Source organism: Myxine glutinosa, chromosome 12 (genome assembly GCF_964187855.1).
Source record: "Myxine glutinosa chromosome 12, kmMyxGlut1.1, whole genome shotgun sequence".
Lineage (NCBI taxonomy): Eukaryota > Metazoa > Chordata > Myxini > Myxiniformes > Myxinidae > Myxine > Myxine glutinosa.
In genome coordinates this window covers 57,389,484-57,410,366 of record NC_136272.1, presented here as the reverse complement: position 1 = coordinate 57,410,366, position 20,883 = coordinate 57,389,484, and the positions used below count along the sequence as shown (strand labels likewise).

Here is a 20,883-nt window from a genome sequence, read left to right as displayed (position 1 = left end):
ATTTGATAAACAATCTCTGAATGTAACACAAAGGGTTAAATGTGGAATGTTACATTTCAATTTGATAAATAATCTCCGAATGTAACACAAGGGTTACATATGGAATGTTATATTTAAATTTGATAAACAATCTCTGAATGTTATATAAAGGGTTACATGTGGAATGTTACATTTCAATTTGATAAACAATCTCTGAATGTTATATAAAGGGTTACATGTGGAATGTTACATTTCAATTTGATAAATAATCTCCGAATGTAACACAAGGGTTACATATGGAATGTTATATTTCAATTTGATAAACAATCTCTGAATGTAACATCATGGGTTACATGTGGAATGTTATATTTCAATTTGATAATCTCTGAATGTTACATAATGGGTTACATGTGGAATGTTATCTTTCAATTTGATAATCTCTGAATGTTACATAATGGGTTACATGTGGAATGTTATCTTTCAATTTGATAATCTCTGAATGTTACATAAAGGGTTCCATGTGGAATGTTATATTTCAATTTGATAAACAATCTCTGAATGTAACACAAAGGGTTACATGTGGAATGTTACATTTCAATTTGATAAACAATCTCTGAATTGAACACAAAGGGTTCCATGTGGAATGTTATATTTCAATTTGATAAACAATCTCTGAATGTAACACAAAGGGTTAAATGTGGAATGTTACATTTCAATTTGATAAACAATCTCTGAATTTAACACAAAGGGTTACATGTGGAATGTTATATTTCAATTTGATAAACACTCTGAATGTAACATAAAGGGTTACATGTGAAATGTTATCTTTCAATTTGAGAATCTCTGAATGTGGAATGTTATCTTTCAATTTGATAATCTCTGAATGTTACATAAAGGGTTACATGTGGAATGTTATATTTCAATTTGATAAACAATCTCTGAATTTAACACAAAGGGTTACATGTGGAATGTTATATTTCAATTTGATAAACACTGAATGTAACATAAAGGGTTACATGTGGAATGTTATCTTTCAATTTGATAATCTCTGAATGTTACATAAAGGGTTACATGTGGAATGTTATATTTCAATTTGATAAACACTCTGAATGTAACATAAAGGGTTACATGTGGAATGTTATCTTTCAATTTGATAATCTCTGAATGTTACATAAAGGGTTACATGTGGAATGTTATATTTCAATTTGATAAACAATCTGTGAACGTAACATAAAAGGTTACATATGGAATTTTATATTTCAGTTTCATAAATAATCTCCTTACATAACGTAAAGGGTAATTAAATTGAATCAAATATTTCAAATAAATAAACGATCTCTGAATGATAGATCATGTGTTCGTGTTTTTTTCCCATGAGCCGTGAGTATGACAATTTTAAAACACATCTTCCTCCAGCTACGCACAAAGCACCCGGACCTGCTCAAAAATATATGTTTTCCACATGACTTGCTTGACCTGCTTCTACAACCGCAGCCTTGTACTTTGCGTTTTCACGGCTTTTAGCGGCCACATAATAACATTTTAGCCTTGTGGGATATCCCACCATACACACTGTAAACATTGCTCTGCAGGATATCCCACCATTCACACTGTAAACATTGCGCTGCAGGATATACCACCATTCAGACTGTAAACAGCTTTGCAGGATATCTCTCCATTCACACTGTAAACAGCTTCACAGGATATCCCACCATTCACACTGTAAACAGCTTCGCAGGATATCCCACCATTCACAATGTAAACAGCTCTGCAGGATATCCCACCATTCACACTGTAAACAGATTCACAGTATACCCCACCATTCACACTGTAAACATTGCTTCACAGGATATCCCACCATTCACACTGAATATGTAGCTTCTTGGGATATCCCATCAGCTGTGTAACATGTCAGCCCCCACAAGTTACTTTTCAGAATGAAAACACTCCACTGCATATATTAGTGCAAATAGCTGTCCCCCTTTTCCCTATTGAAACGATGCCCTGAAATGTGTGAATTTTCCTCAACATTCTTGGGATTTTCCTTGACATTCGTGGACGTTTCCTTGACATTCATGGATTTTCCTCGACATTCATGGATTTTCCTCGACATTCATGGATTTTCCTCGACATTCTCGGGATTTTCCTCGACATTCTCGGGATTTTCCTCGACATTCATGGATTTTCCTCGACATTCTCGGGATTTTCCTCGACATTCTCGGGATTTTCCTCGACATTCTCGGGATTTTCCTCGACGTTCTCGGGATTTTCCTCGACGTTCTCGGGATTTTCCTCGACGTTCTCGGGATTTTCCTCGACGTTCTCGGGATTTTCCTCGACGTTCTCGGAATTTTCCTCGACGTTCTCGGGATTTTCCTCGACGTTCTCGGGATTTTCCTCGACGTTCTCGGGATTTTCCTCGACGTTCTCGGGATTTTCCTCGACGTTCTCGGGATTTTCCTCGACGTTCTCGGGATTTTCCTCGACGTTCTCGTGATTTTCCTCGACGTTCTCGTGATTTTCCTCGACGTTCTCGTGATTTTCCTCGACGTTCTCGGGATTTTCCTCGACGTTCTCGGGATTTTCCTCGACGTTCTCGGGATTTTCCTCGACGTTCTCGGGATTTTCCTCGACGTTCTCGGGATTTTCCTCGACGTTCTCGGGATTTTCCTCGACGTTCTCGGGATTTTCCTCGACGTTCTCGGGATTTTCCTCGACGTTCTCGGGATTTTCCTCGACGTTCTCGGGATTTTCCTCGACGTTCTCGGGATTTTCCTCGACGTTCTCGGGATTTTCCTCGACATTCTCGGGGTTTTCCTCGACATTCTCGGGGTTTTCCTCGACATTCTCGGGATTTTCCTCGACATTCTGAGGATTTTCCTCGACATTCTCAGGATTTTCCTTGACATTCGTGGGATTTTTCTATTAATCAGGACTGGCCCAGAACCTATCCCCACTTTTCCCATTGAAACAATGCCCCCACATTTGCAGTTCTGACATTCGAGGCATTTTCCAAGATCCCCACAGATTTTGGGATGCGACTGTATTTCAATTTGATAAACAATCCCCAAATGTAATAAAGGGTTACATGTGGAATGTGAGTATGGACACCACACACTTTTTTGCCAATTTCTGAAAAAAGGAAAATGATACTTTTCCCTCATATTCTCCTGAATGTTTCCTTATTTGACCTTTTATAAAATAAAGAATCAAACTACAACAACAACAACAACAACATGCATTTTAAGGCCATTTTCCCTGCTAGAGCGGGGGTTAGCCTTGCGGTCCCCATGACAATCTTCTCCATCTTGCCCTATTTTCTGCATCTCTCCTTGTTAACCCCCATGCCCACATTTCTTCTTCCACCATCTTTAGCCAAGTCCTTCTCGGTCTTTCCCGTCCTCTACTTCCTTCTACATTCATTTCCATCACTCTTCCCAACCAGTCACTTTCATCATTCCTCAACACATGACCAAACCATCTCAACCTGTTCCTGTTCACAGCATCAATCACAGGCTCTATTCCCATCATCTTTCGCAATTCATCATTTGTCTTCCTCTCTCTCAACGATACTCCGCACATCCATCGAACCATTCGCATTTCCACCCTTTCCAACCTTCGTTGCTGCTCTACGTTCATTACCCATGTCTCGCTCCCATAAATCATAACACTTTTCACACATGCAGCATACACCTTTCCCTTCAGCTTCAACGACACTCCCCTCCTCATCAGCACGCCACTCAGTTCCCGAAACTTCTTCCATGCACATCTCACTCCAGCAACCGTTGCCGAGTCTGATCCACCTTCTCCATTCAGCATGTCTCTGAGGTAGCGAAATGTTTTCACACCTTCCAGCTTCACGCCGTCTCCAAGATCCAACTCAACATTTCCTCCATCTGCAGCTCCCTCTGTGCACACCTTACATTTGAATGTAGCTGCCACACTGGTTAATGACCCTCTCAGACCACTGCATTTTTGATGAACCCACTCAGCGCACATTGTACATTGAATGGAGTTCACTCCGACACCCTTCCTGCACACAGCACCTGGCCACTTCCCAGTTCTTTCCACCTCACCACATGCTTTACCACTTGCCATCACCTTCGTCTTTCCGATATTCACCTTCAGACCTTTTGTCTCCATACATTCCTTCCTCTTGTTCATCTTTTCCTTCAGTCCATCCATACTTTCCGCAATCAACACCAGATCATCTGCATACAACAACTCCCATGGTAAACCCTCCTTTACGTTCTGAGCCAGCACCTCCATCACAGCTACAAATAGTAGTGGACTTAGTACCGACCCCTGATGCACTCCCACCTTCACCTCAAACTCACCACAGTTCCCGTGCTTCGTCCTTACAACTGTGCGCGCTCTTTTGTACATTGCCATCACTACTCTGATCAACCATTCCTCCACTCCTAACTTCCTCAATGCACATGTCAATACTTTGCGTGGAACCCTATCGAATGCTTTCTCCAGATCAACAAACCCAAGAAACAACTTCTTCCTCTTCTCCATGTACTTCTTCTGCAACTGCCTCACAATAAAAAGCGTGTCTGTCGTTCCTCTTCCTGGCATAAATCGAAACTGCATTTCGTCGATCTTCACTTTCTTCCTTATCCTCCTCTCCAACTCCCTTTCCAATACCTTCATTCCATGCTCCAATAACTTTATCGCTCGGTACGAACCACACTCCAGAGGGTCACCTTTCCCCTTGAATAGAGGGGCGAGGGTACTCAGTTCCCAATCCACTGGAATGCGGCCTTCTTTCACCACCAGATTACAGATCTCTGTCATTCTCTTCACACCCTAATTTCCTGCTGCCTTCAACATATCTCCCACAACTCCCGTCGGCCCTCCCGCTTTTCTACTCTTCATTGCTTTTATCGCTTCTTCAACTTCCTTCTCAGTTATCTTCTCTGCCGGTCCTAAAACTGGGTTACTCTCTATGTTGCCATCCCATTCATTCTCTGTATTCAACAGCATTTCCATATATCTTTTCCATCTTCCTTTAATTCCATCTGGGTCCACAACGATTTGTCACACTTCATCCTTCAAGCAACTCACCCCCGTCAAATCACACCTCTCTTTCGCTATCTGCTTTGCAATCCTGAATACCGCTCTCTGACCCTCTTCCGAATCCAAGCGTTCTCCGAACATTTTCCTACATGCCTCCTGCGCCTTTGCTACCTCTTTCTTTGCAGCCTTCTTGGCTGCCTTTTAACTTTCATGCTCTGCTGTTTCTGCTCCCGTACCCTTCGCCTTCTGCCACTCCTTGAACTTCTTCCTCTTCTCGTCAATCCTCTTTCCAACTTCATCATCCCACCACCATTTTTTCCGAGTGCCTCGGTGGTCCTTTTGTCCATCCACATACCTCACCAACGGCTCCCAACAGACTAGCTTTCATTGACATCCAACCACTTTCAAGCTCAACCACATCATCCTCGACCCTACTCAGCCTCTCTTTTAATGCCTCCCTTACTGTCACCTCTTTCAACCTCCACACCTTCATTCTCGGTTGGTACTTCACCCGCCGAGCTCTCCACGCACCTTTCACCCTTATGTCGCAGACAACCAAGTGGTGCTGTGAAACAGCCTCCTCCCCTGGGATCACCTTTGTGTCCCGGAGGTGCCCCCTATCTCGCTTACACACCATCAGGTAGTCAACGGTTGTCGTCGACCCACCTGTCGTGTATGTAACAAGCTTATTATCCTCTTTCTGGAACTGAGTATTACAAATCAACAAATCAGCTCCATCAGCAAACTCCAAAATCCTTTCACCTTCTCCATTTCTCACACCATATCCGTAACCCCCATGAACTCCCTCAAAACCATCCATACTCCTTCCCACATGTCCATTTAAGTCTCCTCCCACCACAACAACTTCCTCATCTTTCACATTTTCCATCAGCTTCTCTGTCGCACACCAGAACTTGTCCTTCTCTTCATCGCTCCGACCAACCTGTGGAGCATATCCCGAGATGACGTTCACCAATAGCTTTCCAATCATCATTTTCACCATCATCAACCTATCACTCACTCTGGTCACACTCACCACACTGTCTACAAACTCCTCAGAAAACAGGACACCAACGCCATGCACGCCCTCCGGGCACCCTTGCCACACAAACTTGTATTTCTGTCCCTGCCTACCCTTCACCATTCTCACACCACTTCCCTTACATCTCGTCTCTTGCACACAACATATGTCCACTCTTCTTCTGACCAATACTTCCACCACTTCTCCTGATCTCCCTGTCATTATCCCTACATTCCATGTCCCAAACCTCAGAAACCGATCTCCACTTCGGGCTGTACCCTGCCCATATGTAGTTGTAATTGTCATGGTTCTCTTTTTGAGGCAATGTTTTTATGGCCGAATGCCCTTCCTGACGCCAACCCTCTTAGTCGTCTCTTACGACACACAGGGATACGAGGTACCTATTCTAATCCAGGGTACACACTGGGAAACGTTTTAAACAATAGATATTTTGGTTGGTGGTTGGGGGGGGGGGGGGGGGGGGGGAGCATCACGGCTGCGGGGGCCCCGTCAGCACCACGCCACGGCGGCCCGGTCAGCACCACACCACGTCGGCCTCGGTGTGGTCAGCACCACACCACACAATCAAACTATACAATCAAAACTGAAGTATTGCTTGTTTTATATTCTTCAGGGATGATGGGGGTACGAATTTTATTATTATGATTATTAGTATCCCATAATCCCAGTTTCTTTGTATTTGTGATTAAATTTGACTTTCTCCATGAAAGCGACATCACCTCCACATTTTCTGCAAGGACTAATTCCGCCGCTCCTTTCTCGGTTGTATTTGTTTCTCTTTAAAACAGAGTTTTGATGTTTACTCTGTGGTGTGTTGCGTTCCTCATGAATATGCATTGCATTCCGTTTTCTAAAGTCTGTTTTGTAAAATTGGAATCCCCCTCACCCTACTCCCCCCCCCCCCTTCCCCACCCCCTTAACCAAACACCATTCACCCCACCGTGCCCCACCCCTTCCCATTTCCTGCTGTTCTGCTCCTGTTCACAGTCAGGATTTTGATAGTTCACCCTTCCATTCTATTCTGTCATGATCCAGCCGGCCAATTTTTTTTCTCCAGGTGTCCAGGAAGGATGAACTCCAGGTGTATTTGAAACCTATTTGTGGATTAGTTTTCCGAATTCTGTTAACTCTGGTCACAATATCAAGCAAAGCATGTACTTTAATTTTATTATCAAAATTGGTATATCCATTACCTCCACCACCAAAGGTGAGAGAGGTTGTTTTCACCCCTGTTTGTCTGTCTGTCTGTGAGCATAATATCTCATAAATTTATGGATGGATTGTGACGAAACTTGGTGCACAAATTGTGTGCGACAAGGACGAATTGATCCGATTTCGGTTCAGATCCGGATTTAGATCCGGCCTATCAGTGAGATACAAAACGTAAACTGTTCAGCCTGGCAGAGGTATGCGCTCTACTGAGTGTCGTTGTAGTTTTCCATGTCATTGACTCTTAGGAACTGTGACTGCATTATCAAGGGAATTATTTTGTTGAAAGTGCTTCATACAACATGTGAGACATGCAGATACAGTGTGAAACTACAGAAGACCGGCTTTCATTTTTAGCTCACCTGAAACTTTGTTTCCGTCTTTCAGTCCATAACTTTGGCGATTATGGGATGGCGCATAGTCCGTCTTTCAGTCCATCGGTCCATAAACATTTGCAACTTCTCAGAAACTGCTTATGGAACTGTGACCAAACTTAATTAAAATGATATTTGTTATGTTGCAACTCCAGGTTGTTCCCGGAATTTTTTTTTTTTGGAGATTAAGGGGGTCTACAGGAGGTCAAAGTGGATCCAGGTTTACCCCGCCCCCCCCCAACCCACCAAAATAGGAATTTGCTTTTTCCTCTGAAACTACACACACGATTGAAACTTGGCGGAGAAGTTGCCCCCCCAAAATAGGTATTTTTTTGTTTGATTGTTTAAATCCTTATGATTACATTGGCATAATTCCACACAATGCCCCATCTCCTAGCAACCATTGAAATTAGTTTAAAATACTGTGATGCTGTTTAAAATACCTTTAGTCAATGTAGTATACTGCTTTATTCTACCAGGTGAGTGCCCAGGGGTATTGCTCCTTTTTTCAGTTTCAGGGGTTTTTGGGGGGGGCGGGGGAGGGGGTTGTATATAAGGTCAAGGCTCAAGGAAGAGCTTGTGTGTCAAGGGCGAATGGTCGAATGAGGACGCGACACACCAAAAGTAGCAAATGTAGAGGGGAAAAACACTAACTTCAGGGTTGAAGGACAGAATGAAGACGACATCGACAAGCAATGGGTCTCAGGAGGAATGGGGTAGGGGAGGATGCAAGGGGTACACAAGATGGAGTTAACAGAAGTAAATGCTTTTGTACCTTATTTGACCTTTTAAAAAGTAAACAATCAAACGACAAATGCTCACATGGAAGATCACATGTATTTTGAACATGTTATAAATGAAATTCAGTGCTGTATGTTTGCTGGAAGTGGGAGTGCGGAATAGATTTTGTGATGAGATGTGTGCATCATTTATTTCAGGATGAAAACCTACATGATGTCCTCCAGCTCCTCGTGGCTCTAATGTCAGAACATCCAGCCTCCATGATCCCTGCATTTGATCAGAGAGGTGGAATCCGGTGAGACATTAGCTGAGCAATGAGGCTTTCTTGTTGAACATATTTCAAGTCTTTGTGTATTTTCAAATCAAATTGCAATACACACAAATGTCTCAATCAAACGAGATACTTCTGCTCATGGTTTCAATTAAATAACCTAACCAGAATCAAAACATTTGGAAGAGAAAATACGTTACAGGATAAATGATTTGTGCGATTTATCGCCCGACTTCCCCCTCCCTCATCCCCCTCCCTCCTCCCCCTCCCTCCCATTCCTGCTGAAGTCATGAAGATCACATGTAATTTTCAGTTGAGTTATGCATTTTACACTCACTGCCTTCAATCTATACCTCATGTTCACTGAGTGAACAACAACAGCCTTTATATCCATGGGCCCAAAAGATTCCTTCTATGAAGCCAAAGAAAGGGTTGCCTCCGATAACATTGGCTAGACTCCAGATGATGATGACGATGATGATGATGATTATGATGATGATGATTGATGATGTAGATGATGTAGTAGTAGTAGTACCATTGTATGTGATCATGGTAATTTGATGAGACTTTTGAAGAAAGATTTTCCACTGATTGTAGAGGTTTTGACCCCAGGACCCCAGGAGAGATTGTAGAGGACCCCAGGTTTAGTTCACAAGTTGCAGCAGATGAAGCCAATAGTAGATACATCGACGCAGCGACCGCATGCACCCACCAGTGGGGAGATGTTGTCAAGAATTAGAAATGTTCTGCTGCTGAAATATTCACCGAGGATGAAACAGGGTTATGCCGGCACTGTTCATTGAGCAAGCAAGAAGATCGTCATGGGGACCGCAAGGCTAACCCCCTGCTCTAGCAGGGAAAATGGCCTTAAAATGCATATTGTTGTTGTTGTTGTTTGTTTGTCCATTGAGCAAGACCATTATTATGTGCAATAAGAAGACTTTAGCAGGATACTCGCAAAACTATGATGATGGGCAAAACTATTTGGAGATCTCGCGAGATCACGGCGAGGTCACGTCTTTTCGAAGCTGTTCCATGCGCTCACGCTTTCGAAGCTAAGTGATCTTTCTCAATTGTGTTTTTGTCGAGACTGCATCTATCTTTCGGTGTATGTACCTATAGCGTATCTTTTGGAAAATTTTCGGTGCTAATTTTTCGTACATGTATACACAATCGTCGGTTAATGCGTATCGAGTATTCTGCGGCCTAGTACTCGTAGGCTTAGGCTACCGTACCGTCTCCGACCTTGTGGTTTTGTTTTTCTCTCAGCGATTCGTCGAATGCGCTGCAATTATTTTCATTCTCTGTTTCGTCCCAGTCGTTCACCCCATACCTCCTTGTTTAATATCTCTACTCAAAAAAAACAAACCTCCAAAAAACATTTCCTTCCCAGGTCTTTTTCGTTTATTTGTTGTTTTTATTTGTTCGTTCGTTCTTCGTTCGCGATCACGCGATCACGTGGTTAGAAATGTATAATCTCTCCCCTGAACAACTATTTTCTCTCATATATTATAACACCCTTTTCTTCTTTTCCTACAAAAGGATGCTTTCGTCTTGCTCACCAAATCTATTCATTCCAAAAAATATATACAATACCATCTCTTACAGTTCCTCCTTTCTACATTCCCTAAACTATCCAGAACTCCACCCCTCCTTCAGTGTCCTCAAACGTATTTTTGACTCGAAGGTCTCAAACTCATTTTGCAAAAAATGTTCGCTTCCCATGAATCGTACACTTTTCAAAATCCAATCTCACCCCTCACCTCCAAATCCTCCCCATCACCCATCCCTTTCAAATCTCCCCCCTTGCCCCTTCCCTCCCCTCCCTCCTAAACTCCCCCCACACCCCTCCCCTCCGAGACTCTCCCTCGCTCCTCCCTTCCTAGACTCCCCTCTCACCCCTCCTCCTCAAAGCATCCTCCCTGCTTCTTCCCCCTTCCAACTTTCACCTTCATCTCCGCCAACCTTCTGCCTCGCTCGTCCCCCTCCTCAAATAACACCTCACTGTGCCTCACCCAATCTCCATCAAACCTTTTGTCCGCCCCATTCTTCCCTTTCTCCAAGCTATTCTGAAATCTCTGACACACCTTCAACAGCTCTCCCTACCTCTTCCTCCTCTTCCACATCTTACCCTACCCCTCCCCCCCCCCACTGTTCTGGACCCGATGCTCCCCCTTCCTCTTCATTAACGGTATGGACCTCAAACATCCGGGGCCTTCGCTCAAACTTGACTGATCTCTCCATACAGGTTGCTTCTGACAAACCAGACGTGATCTGCTTAACAGAAACTTTCCTCCTTCATGATGTCGCTGATGCCTTGGTATCTCTCCCAGGTTACTCCCTCCTCCGGTGTGATAGACCTGAGCCTCGTCCTGGAGGTGGGGTTGCTATCTTTATAAAAAAACTCTCTTCCTCACTCGCCCTCCACTGCCCTCTCTCCACCTCACCCCCAGGAATACCTTTGGCTACGGCCTCCCCTTCGCTCCCACCTTTTGTTCATATGTGTGTTGTACCGTCCAACAAACAGCGATGACTCCATCTACATCTCGCTGTCTGATAATATGGACCAACTTCTATCTACCCATCCCAACTCTCTCTTCCTCATATGTGGTGATTTCAATTGTCACCATGCCAGTTGGCTGGGTGTGGGTACCTCTCTCAACAGCCATGGCTCTTCAGCAAAGGACTTCTGCGACTCACTGGGACTGACACAATCTGTCAATTTCCCGACCCGTATCTCAGTCAACGGAGCATCTTCTCTTCTGGATTTTTTTTTTTTTTTTTTTTTTTTGTATACAAGATCGAGGCTCGTGAAAGAGCTAACATTAATCACACAAAAAGACAAACCGACACACAAAACACAAAAAACAAGGGGAGCGGCAGACAAGATGGGGAGAGAGGGGGAAGGACACAAAAGAGAGGGGGAAGAGGGGGAAGGACACAAACACAACATTTGAGAGCAGGGACATCGGGAGGACTTGGGGGGAGGTGGGAGAGGAATAAAACATATGAACTGCAAGGTGTTCATATGAACATATGAACATATGAAACATAACATATGAAATGAATGTCTTGTGTACTCCAAAACATATGAAACATATGAACATATGAACTGCATATGAACACTGCAAGGTGTTCACTGCAAGTTGTCTGGATTTGGGGGACAGACGGACAAACACGGACTATTACCAAGACTGGATTTGGTTATGACAAACTTCCCTGAAAATGTCTGCTGCTCTTCTTCTGCTCCAATCGGCTCATCTGATCATGTGCTTGTCAAAGTGGACATCTCTCTGACCATTCTCAGAGAGCCTCCTCAGCGTCGACGAGTCTGGCATTTCACTCAGGCCAACTGGCACGGTCTTCGAGGAGCCATCAATCATCTGGACTGGTCTTCCATCTCTACCGCCTCTGACATCAACTCATCCTGGGAATTCTTTCAAAGTAAATTGCTCTCTCTCATGCACAGATTTATCCCATCTCGTCTTCAGTCGTCATACCCTTCCTCCCGTCCATGGTACACGGAATCTTGTGGTGAGGCTGTTGCCCTGAAACAACTTGCTTTCGTCTCCTGGAAAGCAAATCCAACGGAAGGAAATCTCATTTCCTTTCACAAAGCCCGAAACAAGTGTGTGTCCACCCTCAGGAGAGCCAGGAAACAATATCTCACCGTTCTCAAGACCGAACTCTCTTATCTGTCTCCCTCTTCCAAATCCTGGTGGCGTCTGGTCAAATCTGTTTCTGGTGTTTGTTCCCCCTCCATCCCCTCCCTCACCTCAAACGGCTTAACGGCTGACTCCGCACGTGAAAAAGCTGAATGCCTCAACTCTGTGTTTGCCTCGAAATCTTGTGTCCCAAACCCATCCCTCTCTGTACCCACCGTACCCAGTCATACCCAGCTGCTCCTGGACTCTGTGTCCTTTCCTCCTGACAAGGTGGAAAAGTTTCTGTCAACTCTCGACTCTGATTCTGCAACTGGTCCTGACGGCATCAGCCCACGGGTCCTAAAATCATGTTCTTCCGCTCTTTCACTCCCTCTTTCTGTTCTCTTCACCCTCTCTTTTGCTCAAGGTCATCTGCCATCTGCTTGGAAATCAGCCAACATCACCGCTTTGCACAAAAAAGGTGCAAAAACAGATCCCAGCAACTACAGACCAATCAGCCTTCTCCCAATTATCAGCAAAGTCATGGAATCCATCCATGGAAATCTCCACGCATGGCTGGCGGACTTCCTCTCTAGTCGTAGTCAACGTGTGGCCCTGAATGGGTTTCTCTCATCTCCTCTTCCTGTTCAGGCTGGAGTTCCCCAAGGTAGTGTTCTGGGCCCTGTGCTTTTTCTGGTCTTCATCAATGATCTCTCTGACTCTCTTGAAAATCCTCTCTATCTCTTTGCTGTCGACTCTACTCTCTGTCACTCCATTCCTCATCCCTCAGATCGGCAGTCTGCAGCCTCCTCACTCTCTGCAGACCTGGACAAAATCACAGACTGGGCAAACAAATGGAACATGTCTTTCAATCCTGATAAATCTCACACTCTTACGATGTCTCTCCAAAAAGACCGACTGGAAAACCCTCCCATCCACTTTCTGAATAATCCTCTCCAAGAAGTTCTGTCACTCAAGCTTTTGGGTCTCACTATTTGCCATGATCTTTCCTGGGAAAACCACATTTAAAATCTGGCCTCCAAAGCCAGTCGCCGACTGGGCATCCTCCGTCGTGCGAAGTCCTTCCTTGGCACACCTGAGCTCCTCACCATATACAAGGCTTTCATCCGCAGCTCTATGGAATACTGCTCTCCCCTCTGGTCTGGTGCTCCTGCCTCACACCTAGCCCGTCTTCACGCTGTTGAAACCAAAGCGTTCAGAATCATTGGAATCTCCCGCGATGAAGCTAACTCTAAGGGCCTTTCACTCACTCACCGCAGGCAGGTTGGTGGTCTTTCCGTCTTCTACCGACTCCTCTCTGGCCTTGCCCCCCCAGCCCTCTCTGGGCTCTGTCCCCCAAATATTCCTACAGGTCGCACAAGATCTGCCTGCAACCCTCTTATGGTTAAACTGCCAAAATCAAGACTTTCTGCTCACCTTCACTCCTTCATTCCTCTTTTCTCCTGCCTCTGGAACAAACTCCCTCACTCTCTTCAATCCCACTCCACCCTCCAGGTCTTTAAAACAGCTGTTCACCACCATCTCTTATCCTCCCCCATCCAAAACCTTGAGCTTTTCTACCCCCGCTAATTTCGGTCCCCTTGTGTTTTATACCTCTCCCCCCCCCCCCCCCCCCTTCCCCTTCCCACGCCTCCTGCCCCCAAGCCCTCTCCCTCCCACACTTCTCCCTGCTCTCAAATGTTGTGGTTGTATGCTTCCCCTTCTCTCCCCATCTTGTCTTCCGCTCCCTCTTTTTGTGTATTTTGTTTGTCTGGTTGATTTGTTTGTGAAATAAATGTTAGCTCTTTCACGAGCCTCGATTCAGTATACAAAAAAAAAACAAAAAAAAAAACTAGGATCTCGTCACGACCTTTTGTTGCTACACTTCATCACAAATTTGTTAATGGATTCATGTTAAGATTTTCAGCATATGCTTTAAAACATAAGCATGATTATCATGTGGTTGCCACCAACATAGTGACAATTTGCATGAATAATTATTAATCTATGTACGGATATTGAAGCATTCATCGATATTAAGATATATTAATCGATATAAACAAAAGTCTAGTTCTAATTTCGAACAACCTTTATTGCTCCCGCCGGGCGAGAGCGTATTGCATTTGGGGCCGCTTTGTCCGTTTGTCTGTTTGTCTGCACAAAAGGTGCTAACATAGGCCACAAGCGCCACCTAGTGGTAGCCAGTTGTACGCGTTCTCTGTTTTTCTACCGTCAAGAAAGTTTGTGTAATTATAATGCGAGTACGTCTATAAAATACGTACTATAAAACCACACAAAACATGTCCTGGTGAGGGTGTGCAATCTTTGATTGCTCGTTACCTTCGCAAAAGCGGAAGGTTATGTTTTGATCGCTGTGTATTTATTTGTATGTCTGTGTGTGTGTATGTTAATCGCATAACTCAAAAAGTATTCAACCGAATTGCATGAAATTTGGTGGGATGATTGGTTATTATACGGGACACATTTGATTAGATTTTGGGAAACAGATTTGCTCAAATTCTGACTATTTTTAACTCGATCGTATTTCACTCAAAGTTATGAGCGACTGAAGAAGAAGATGTCCATCCAGGACGTCATCACTATAACGCGATCTCCCGCGATCATTTCAACCTCAAAAAAAATTATAATTGCAGATTTGACAATAGATGAGGCATATTAACAAACGAATGAAACAGATTTGCTCAAATTCTGACTATTTTTAACTCGATCGTATTTCACTCAAAGTTATGCGCGACTGAAGAAGAAGATGTCCATCCAGGACGTCATCACTATAACGCAATCTCCCGCGATCATTTCAACCTCAAAAAAAATTATAATTGCAGATTTGTCAAGAGATGAGGCATATTAACAAACGAATGAAACAGATTTGCTCAAATTCTGACTATTTTTAACTCGATCGTATTTCACTCAAAGTTATGAGCGACTGAAGAAGAGGATGTCCATCCAAGACGTCATCACTATAACGCGATCTCCCGCAATCATTTCAACCTCAAATGAAATTCAAATTGCAGATTTGTCAATCGGGGAGGCATATTAACAGACGAATGAAACAGATTTGCTCAAATTCTGATTTTTAAAAATCGATCGCATTTCACATAAAGTTTCACATCGCATACACTCCCATGCCAAGTACAGAACAGTAGCTGCGGCGAAGGTATGCGCTCTACCGAGTGCCCGGATTCTAGTTATAGTTATTATATTGTTATGCCGTACTTGATTTACAATGTTGATTTCTGATGTGGTACTTCTAATGAACATTCATGATGCAATTCATGAATGTTGTTGTTTGTTTCCTGTACCTGCGTAGGGTGGTATACAAGCTGCTCGCCTCGAAGAGTGAAAGCATCCGCGTTCAAGCTCTGAAAGTCCTCGGTTACTTCCTCAAACACTTGGCACACAAGTATGTTCGACAGTTGGAATTTTTTTCCCCTATCTTCCCAGTGGTGGGTGTTTCGTGTGCAGCTACCCGGCTGCTGGTTGCATCATTTTTATGTGGATGCGTCTGCCGTTGATGCAATGTCTCTATAACCAGTTATCTGGTGCTCATTTTGCCGACCTCGGAAGGATGGCAGGCTGAGTTAACCCCACCTGGCGTTAATTCAACGGGTTTCGATCGATCGATCAGGACCTAAGGATCCCAAGCCCGCCGCCCTAACCACTAGGCCAATACCAGGTATGAGGGAACGTTGGTTGAAGAGGAGGCCATTCGGTCCATCATGCCCGTGCCACATCAACTCCTGGCCAATTTATATAAAAAAGAAAAATGCAAAATATTAGTTGTTTTTTTTTGTATTTTTTTTTGTAGTTTGTCTTTTTGTGTTTTTTGTTTTATTTTGTAGTTTTTGTCCTTTTTGTGTTCTTTTTGGGGTTTTTGGTAGTTTGTGTTCTTTTTGTAGTATTTTTTTTCTGAGTTTTTTCTGATAGTTTTTGTGGTTTGTTTAATTTCCCTTTTTGTGTTTTCGTTTGTTTGGTTTTTTTATGGGTTTTTTTTGTCATTTGTATGTATGCTTTTTTTTTTCTTTTTTTTTTAATAAAAAAAAAAATTGTAATTTTTTTCTTCTTTCTGGTGGAGGTGGAAGGAGTGGAGTGGCTGAAGGTGGTCCTTGGATGAGATGCACACTATGTCAACCACACACCACCCCATGACATGACTCCCACAGCCATCACTATTAGGGATGCCTCTTCGCGGTGGTTGTACCCATTCCACCCCCCAATGCAAGCCGGGGACCAAATCTTCCCCATTCTTCGCCCGGATTTGTCAGGGCAGTGCGGTCACAGTGAGAGTGCCGATTGGTCCCCATTGACTGGCTCCTCTTCTCTCTGTCTCACATTCCACGCTTCGTGACGAGTTCCCTCATGTCTCTGTCTCTTCTCTCTCTCTCTCTCTATCTCTCTATCTCTCTATCTCTCTATCTCCCTCTTTCTTTCTATAAGGCGGGGGGTATACCATCCTGGACGTGGGGGATCTCTGGGTCACTCCTGTGAGGTCGATCAGCAGTCTCCGTGCTGAGGGCTTGTTCGAGAGAACTGTCGGGGCTATACAACAACAACACTCAGGACAGGTGCACACAGTCACCCATCCACACTGGAGCTACTTAAAAGTCCTGCCAAAATTCCTATACCCCTCTATCTCCAATGCTTTGAGGTACCTATATCAAAGGAAGGTGCAAAGCGCCCCTCCCTTATACGAGGGCCAGTCAATAAGTAACCTTAAAATGGCGATTTAAATTCGAGAATGTAATGTGTGTAGTTGTAGACGACATGTTATATCTATGGGTAAGAGTCATGTTTTGCTTGTTTTATATCTGGCAACATTGAGCGTATGACGTCAGTAGAGCAGTTCCAAAATGGTGGCTCCCTGAGAAGCATGCACCAGGGAGAGCAATGTTCTGTCATCCGTTTCTTGGGAAGTGAGGGTGTGAATCCCAGTGAAATCCATTGCAGCATGAGATGCAATATGGTGACTCATGTTTATCACTGCAGCAGGTGTACAACTGGGACAGGAAGTTTAAAAGTGGAGTGTCCAGTGTGACAGACGCTGCTCGCTCGGGCCGGCCTCACATAGCCGACACACCAGAAATGGTTGTAAGAGTTGAGCGCATGCTAAGGGAAAACCGTCGCATTACGCTGGATGAAGTGGTCTCCGAATTGAACATTTGCCACGGTTCAGCACACCATATCATTCACAACGTGCTGGGGTTCCGCAAAGTGTCTGCAAGGTGGGTGCCGAGACAAATCACAACCGAACTGAAAGAACGGCGAGTAGATGCATGTAAAGAACTTCTGCGACGTTATGAAACAGAAGGCGACGCTGTCTTACAGTACGAAGTGACTGGGGATCAAAGCTGGGTCCACTACTTTCAGCCAGAAACGAAGAGGGCAAGCAAAGAGTGGCGCCATTCAACTTCACCGAAGCCCAAAAAATTCCGCACAAAGCAGCTCACTGGAAAAGTGATGCTCACGCTCTTCTGGGATAGCTGAGGCCCACTTGTGGAGCATTACATGCCCAGAGGGACCACTGCGACCTCCTTAAAAATCATCTGAAACCAGCAATCAGATGAAAACGTCATGGAACTACTCACTACCGGTGTTTTGCTGCAACATGACGATGCTCGGCCCCATACTGCCCGTGCTAAAGCTGCAACAATGGAGGACCAGCATTTTGAGTGTCTTCCTCATCCACCCTACTCTCCAGACCTCACCCCTTTGGATTACTACATCTTTGGGCCACTTAAAGAGAGAGGTGCTTGGGTGAACCACTTTCCGATCCGACAAAGAGGTCCAAGAGGCGGTGCAGGAATGGCTACATAAGCAGCCAAAATATATTTATTCTAGAGTAATCCAGGCCCTAGAATAGCGCTGGAAAAAACATAATTGAACGCAATGGAGATTATGTTGAAAAATAACACAGTTGTTACACACGTATATGAAATAAACAAGTTGTGAAAAATATTTTAAGGTTACTTATTGACTGCTCCTCGTATATGGGATCGTTTCTCTGTATGCAGTTTTAACATGGGGACTGAAAATACATTTCTCAGCTTCCACTGGACGAAATTGGCTGCAAATTTCAGAAGTAAATGCTTTGTACATCGAGGTAATATGTTTCAAATTTCAGCACCGTCTGTTTCTGCATTCTTGAGTTTTATTTGGAAAACGCTCAAATTCACGTTGGTGTCCATCCGGCCGTCCGTCCAAAATGTGTTGGCGCTTGTATCTCAAGGGCTATACATTGACACTAGCTGAAACTTGGAATATACATCGGCCAAAAGTCAAATTATTGGCTTTCGAAACAAATTCGAATTGGTTGTTTCATTTTCCTTAACAAGTTAAAAAAAAAAATAGGACTGCAAATCCTGAAGCTCACCTGTATCAGAAGCAACAGTCACTCAAACCTCCACAGACCCCTCAGACCCCGATATTTTAATGTCGTGAACGAACTTTGGTACCTCATGGGCGACGAAGGTTGTAGCCAAGTTTCATCAAAATTGTGTGCGTAGTTTTGGAGAAGAGAGCAAATATCTATTTTGGGGGGGTCAAACACACCTGTAGACCCCCTTAATGAGCACAGATGTCGATGCGATCAATAAACCTTCGTTGTGTTTGGTTCAAGTAATAATGACAAATGTTTATAGACTCACTCACTGACTCATTGACTCACTGACTGACTTATGGACACCGCTCGATCGCATAAGCTCACCGGACTAAAGTCCAGATGAGCTACAAAACAACATTCATCAAATCTAATGCTGACCAATTTTACTTAACCCAGATATTTGATGAATGGGAGAAAAATGTTTTTGTGACGTTTCACGAATGCAAATGATACTCCAAAGTCGCAGACGTTAGTGAATGAATATTAGATGTGGAGCTGCTTATGAATGTGACCAACTGTGCACTTCATCATTGAGGTGTAGCTGTGCTGTTGATGCATTGCCTGTTTGAGGTTTTGCATTTATTTGTAATTTACTAGTCAGGGTGCTGGCAATAGCAATTGCCTCGGCTTCAAGAAAGACTGTGAAGAAGAGGCAATGAGATCTTTAATGGTCGCTTAGCAGACAGGACCCCAAGTTAACGTACATCGTATGGATGACTCACCCATCGATACAACATACGATCTGCGGAGCACCGATCCTGTCTTTTTATAGCTCGGTCAGAATAGCTCGGTCAGAATGGAACCGAGACAAGGCAGCTCGAAGGGAAATGTGCTTCCTCGACACCATCTTCGTGGACACTGCAACGTACAGTTATACAAGTGCAGAACAAAACAGACATCGTGATTACCAACACATATAAAAATGAGTGAATGAATTACTTGGTCTGGCTTATCACCAGAGAAGACACAATTAATATTCAATGTTTTGTTCTTGTAACTTGCACAGTCCTTTGTCAAAGTATATCACAGTTATTATTCAATATTTTATTCTTGTAACTTGCACAGTCCTTTGTCTAAGTATATCACAGTTATTGTTCAATATTTTGTTATTGTAACTTGCACAGTCCTTTGTCTAAGTATATCACAGTTATTGTTCAATATTTTGTTATTGTAACTTGCACAGTCCTTTGTGTAAGTATATCACAATTATTATTCAATATTTTGTATTGCAACTTTCACAGTCCTTTGTGTAAGTATATCACAGTTATTGTTCAATATTTTGTTATTGTAACTTGCACAGTCCTTTGTGTAAGTATATCACAATTATTATTCAATATTTTGTATTGCAACTTTCACAGTCCTTTGTGTAAGTATATCACAGTTATTGTTCAATATTTTGTTATTGTAACTTGCACAGTCCTTTGTCTAAGTATATCACAGTTATTGTTCAATATTTTGTTATTGTAACTTGCACAGTCTTTTGTGTAAGTATATCACAATTATTATTCAATATTTTGTATTGCAACTTTCACAGTCCTTTGTGTAAGTATATCACAGTTATTGTTCAATATTTTGTTATTGTAACTTGCACAGTCCTTTGTCTAAGTATATCACAGTTATTGTTCAATATTTTGTTATTGTAACTTGCACAGTCTTTTGTGTAAGTATATCACAATTATTATTCAATATTTTGTTATTGCAACTTTCACAGTCCTTTGTCTAAGTATACCACAGTTATTGTTCAATATTTTGTTATTGTAACTTGCACAGTCCTTTGTGTAAGTATATCACAGTTATTGTTCAATATTTTGTTATTGCAACTTGCACAGTCCTTTGTCTAAGTATATCACAGTTATTATTCAATATCTTGTTCTTGTAACTTGCACAGTCCTTTGTTTAAGTATATGACAGTTATTATTCAATATTTTGTTGTTGTAACTTGCACAGTCCTTTGTTTAAGTATATGACAGTTATTATTCAATATTTTGTTGTTGTAACTTGCACAGTCCTTTGTTTAAGTATATGACAGTTATTATTCAATATTTTGTTGTTGTAACTTGCACAGTCCTTTGTTTAAGTATATGACAGTTATTATTCAATATCTTGTTCTTGTAACTTGCACAGTCCTTTGTTTAAGTATATGACAGTTATTATTCAATATTTTGTTGTTGTAACTTGCACAGTCCTTTGTTTAAGTATATGAC

The 20,883-nt window shown here is 43.0% G+C and overlaps 1 protein-coding gene across 1 annotated transcript in view; it reads left to right on the top strand.

Moving 5' to 3' along the window:
- Positions 1–20,883, top strand: part of LOC137437425 (neurobeachin) — a 677,671-nt gene that overhangs the window by 294,520 nt on the left and 362,268 nt on the right. Inside the window, exons 16-17 of the mRNA XM_078766839.1 lie at positions 8,565–8,662; positions 15,611–15,703. Of these exons, the coding sequence (XP_078622965.1) occupies positions 8,565–8,662; positions 15,611–15,703 (191 nt within the window). The remainder of the gene's footprint in view (positions 1–8,564; positions 8,663–15,610; positions 15,704–20,883) is intronic.